This window comes from Procambarus clarkii, unplaced genomic scaffold (genome assembly GCF_040958095.1).
Source record: "Procambarus clarkii isolate CNS0578487 unplaced genomic scaffold, FALCON_Pclarkii_2.0 HiC_scaffold_97, whole genome shotgun sequence".
Lineage (NCBI taxonomy): Eukaryota > Metazoa > Arthropoda > Malacostraca > Decapoda > Cambaridae > Procambarus > Procambarus clarkii.
In genome coordinates, this window is record NW_027189130.1 from 3,745,472 (window position 1) to 3,748,853 (window position 3,382).

Genomic DNA, 3,382 nt, shown 5'->3' on the forward strand with positions numbered 1-3,382 from the left:
TGTGGGGCCTTGGGTTCCCATTGTGAAGGCTGGGTCGCCTGGTGGGAGGAGCTACTATTTGGTAAGACTGGAAAGTGTTCTGGTCGCTCGGTGGGTGGGGAGCTGAGGTGATGGGTTGAACCCTGGGCTCTGGTTGTGGTGGTAGAAGGGTTGCTTCTCTTTGCTTCAACCTGGGCCTTGATATTTTACCGTCTGCGGGGAGAGCGGTAGGCAATTGTGGGGTGATTGTCCTCGCACAGGAAGCAGTGATGGGTTGTTGTCTTGCATATGTAGTATTGATGGTCTAGTGCGCACGGGCTGCACTTTTGGAGGGGGTGCTGACACTTGTTGGGGTGTGAGAGCTCGTAGCACTTTAAGCACTGCTGGAGGTCCTGGGAATGTTCCTTTTTTTTTACTTGGTGGGGTGGAATTTGTAAGCGGAAACGGTAGAAACCTTGTGTGGCAGCCTGTGTAGCTGCAGCTATGGTGGTGAAAGTAATCTTCATTGATGATTTGTTGGTGCTGCAGAACTCTAGGTTGATTACTCTCAGGTTCGTATTTTCGGCCTCAATACTGCCCATAATTTTATGTTGCTGTCGGTCAGCAATCCACTGGTTGGTCCTGCTGGTAAAAACAGTTCTTCCGGCAAGGAACTGACGTGGGAAGTGAGGACGTAGGTGGTGCTCCTTGCGAAGTATGGCATCGTTGGTCAAGAGTTTTTTCTAGTTCTTCCTCACACGAAAGAGCACGATATTACTACCTTCCTGACTAATATCAGAGGGTGTGATGCCGGCCACGTCCTTCACGACCTTCAGAATATAACTTTTCCCGAAAGAATGACCGTCAAAGATGATAGCTCTAACCTTTAGACGTTTGGGTCGCATTGTGTCCACACCCTCAACGGGTCGCAGGGAGAAGGATATGACGGCTGTACCTACCTTTATGGTGTCAGGTCAGGTGTACTGGAGAGAGAAATTTCAATAATATCCTCACGTTCAAGGATGCAAGGGAGAAAAAACTTTAACCCACACAAAAGACAGGTCGAGTCCAGTACTTCTGAAATCAATATTGATTTGTCAGTTTCAGGTGCACCAACTTCAAAAATTCCAATTCCAACTTCCATGGCGAGTTCATCTGGCGGATGTCACGGTAACAAACAAATTCCAATATCAAAGAGGACTAAAGATCCTGCAATGGAATGCGCAAGTGATGTGCACAAAATTGCAACACTTCTAATGCATAACAACCAAAGGCACAGACATCCTACACTACAGGAGAGGTTGCTTTGAGACGGATTAGAACCTAAAATTTCAGTCTATCGAGGCTTCTTCCTAGAACTCGCTAACGCCGAACGCGATCGTCTGAAGGAACAAGCTGCTCTTCAGAGAGAAGCTCTTCAGCTCCAGAAAGAACAAGCTGCCCAAGAACGTGAGCTTGAGAAAGAACAAGCTGCCCAAGAACGTGAGCTTGAGAAAGAACAAGCTGCCTTACAACGTGAGCGTGAGAAAGAACAAGCTGCCTTACAACGTGAGCGTGAGAAAGAACAAGCTGCCTTACAACGTGAGCGTGAGAAAGAACAAGCTGCCCTACAACGTGAGCGTGAGAAAGAACAAGCTGCCTTACAACGTGAGCGTGAGAAAGAACAAGCTGCCCTACAACGTGAGCGTGAGAAAGAACAAGCTGCCCAAGAACGTGAGCGTGAGGAAGAACAAGCTGCCCTACAACGTGAGCGTGAGAAAGAACAAGCTGCCCTACAACGTGAGCGTGAGAAAGAACAAGCTGCCTTACAACGTGAGCGTGAGGAAGAACAAGCTGGCCAAGAACGTGAGCTTGAGAAAGAACAAGCTGCCCAAGAACGTGAGCGTGAGGAAGAACAAGCTGGCCAAGAACGTGAGCTTGAGAAAGAACAAGCTGGCCTACAACGTGAGCGTGAGAAAGAACAAGCTGGCCAAGAACGTGAGCTTGAGAAAGAACAAGCTGCCCAAGAACGTGAGCTTGAGAAAGAACAAGCTGGCCTACAACGTGAGCGTGAGAAAGAACAAGCTGGCCTACAACGTGAGCGTGAGAAAGAACAAGCTGGCCTACAACGTGAGCGTGAGAAAGAACAAGCTGGCCTACAACGTGAGCGTGAGAAAGAACAAGCTGGCCTACAACGTGAGCGTGAGAAAGAACAAGCTGGCCTACAACGTGAGCGTGAGAAAGAACAAGCTGGCCTACAACGTGAGCGTGAGAAAGAACAAGCTGGCCTACAACGTGAGCGTGAGAAAGAACAAGCTGGCCTACAACGTGAGCGTGAGAAAGAACAAGCTGGCCTACAACGTGAGCGTGAGAAAGAACAAGCTGGCCTACAACGTGAGCGTGAGAAAGAACAAGCTGGCCTACAACGTGAGCGTGAGAAAGAACAAGCTGCCCTACAACGTGAGCGTGAGAAAGAACAAGCTGGCCTACAACGTGAGCGTGAGAAAGAACAAGCTGGCCTACAACGTGAGCGTGAGAAAGAACAAGCTGGCCTACAACGTGGTCGTGAGAAAGAACAAGCTGCCCAAGAACGTGAGCGTGAGAAAGAACAAGCTGCCCTACAACGTGAGCGTGAGAAAGAACAAGCTGCCCTACAACATGAGCGTGAGAAAAAACAAGCTGCCCTACAACGTGAGCGTGAACAGAAACAGCTTGAGTTAAGAGAACGTGAACTGGAGATACAACGTGAACACGAGAAGAAACAAGCCGCCATGGCTCTAGACCAGCGTAAAAGAGAGTTTGACCTAGAAACTACACACCACACTCGGCGCCAGCGTCAGCACAAGCTGCCCTTCCAGTACGTTTTAACCTTTCTCATGCAATTAAGTTGAGTCCTTCTTTTTTTGAGGCAGAAGTAGATGTAATTTTTACTTTATTTGAGGCTCTGGCTACCCAACTTAGCTGGCCTCAGGATCAGTGGTCTGTGCTTCTCAGGTCTCATTTAACAGGTAGAGCTGCAGTGACTCTCAGTACTATGGCGTCTGAAACCGACTACAAGCTATTGAAACAGGCAGTGCTCGATGCTTACCTCCTTTCCTTCGAGACCTACAGACGTAAGTTCGGGGATTACCTTAAAGCAAGTGCTACCATTTACTTAGAGTTTGCAAATAACAAAACGCTATATTTTATGAAGTGGCTGGAAGCCGCACAAGTCTCCACCTTTACAGATCTCGTCAACCTCATCCTGGTAGAAGAATTCCCCAGGCGTGTACCTAATCCTATACGTCTCTACTTAGCCGACAAGGAAGAAACCGACCTTACTAGGTGTGCTCAGCTGGCGGACTCCTACAGTCTTATTCACAGAGTACCATCCGACCCACCATCTAGTAAGACCTCCTGGTTTAGTCCTGAAAAAGTGAGTACCAGTAATGTGAACTCCTCGTTG

General features: G+C 48.4%; 1 protein-coding gene across 1 annotated transcript; it reads left to right on the forward strand.

The window, feature by feature from the left end:
- The first annotated feature begins 828 nt into the window (after positions 1–828).
- Positions 829–2,828, forward strand: LOC138360135 (uncharacterized). Its single transcript, XM_069320076.1, has 4 exons — positions 829–931; positions 1,294–1,440; positions 1,720–2,007; positions 2,419–2,828. The coding sequence occupies exons 1-4, from the start codon at positions 829–831 to the stop codon at positions 2,826–2,828; spliced, it is 948 nt and encodes a 315-aa protein (XP_069176177.1).
- Positions 2,829–3,382: the final 554 nt, after the last annotated feature.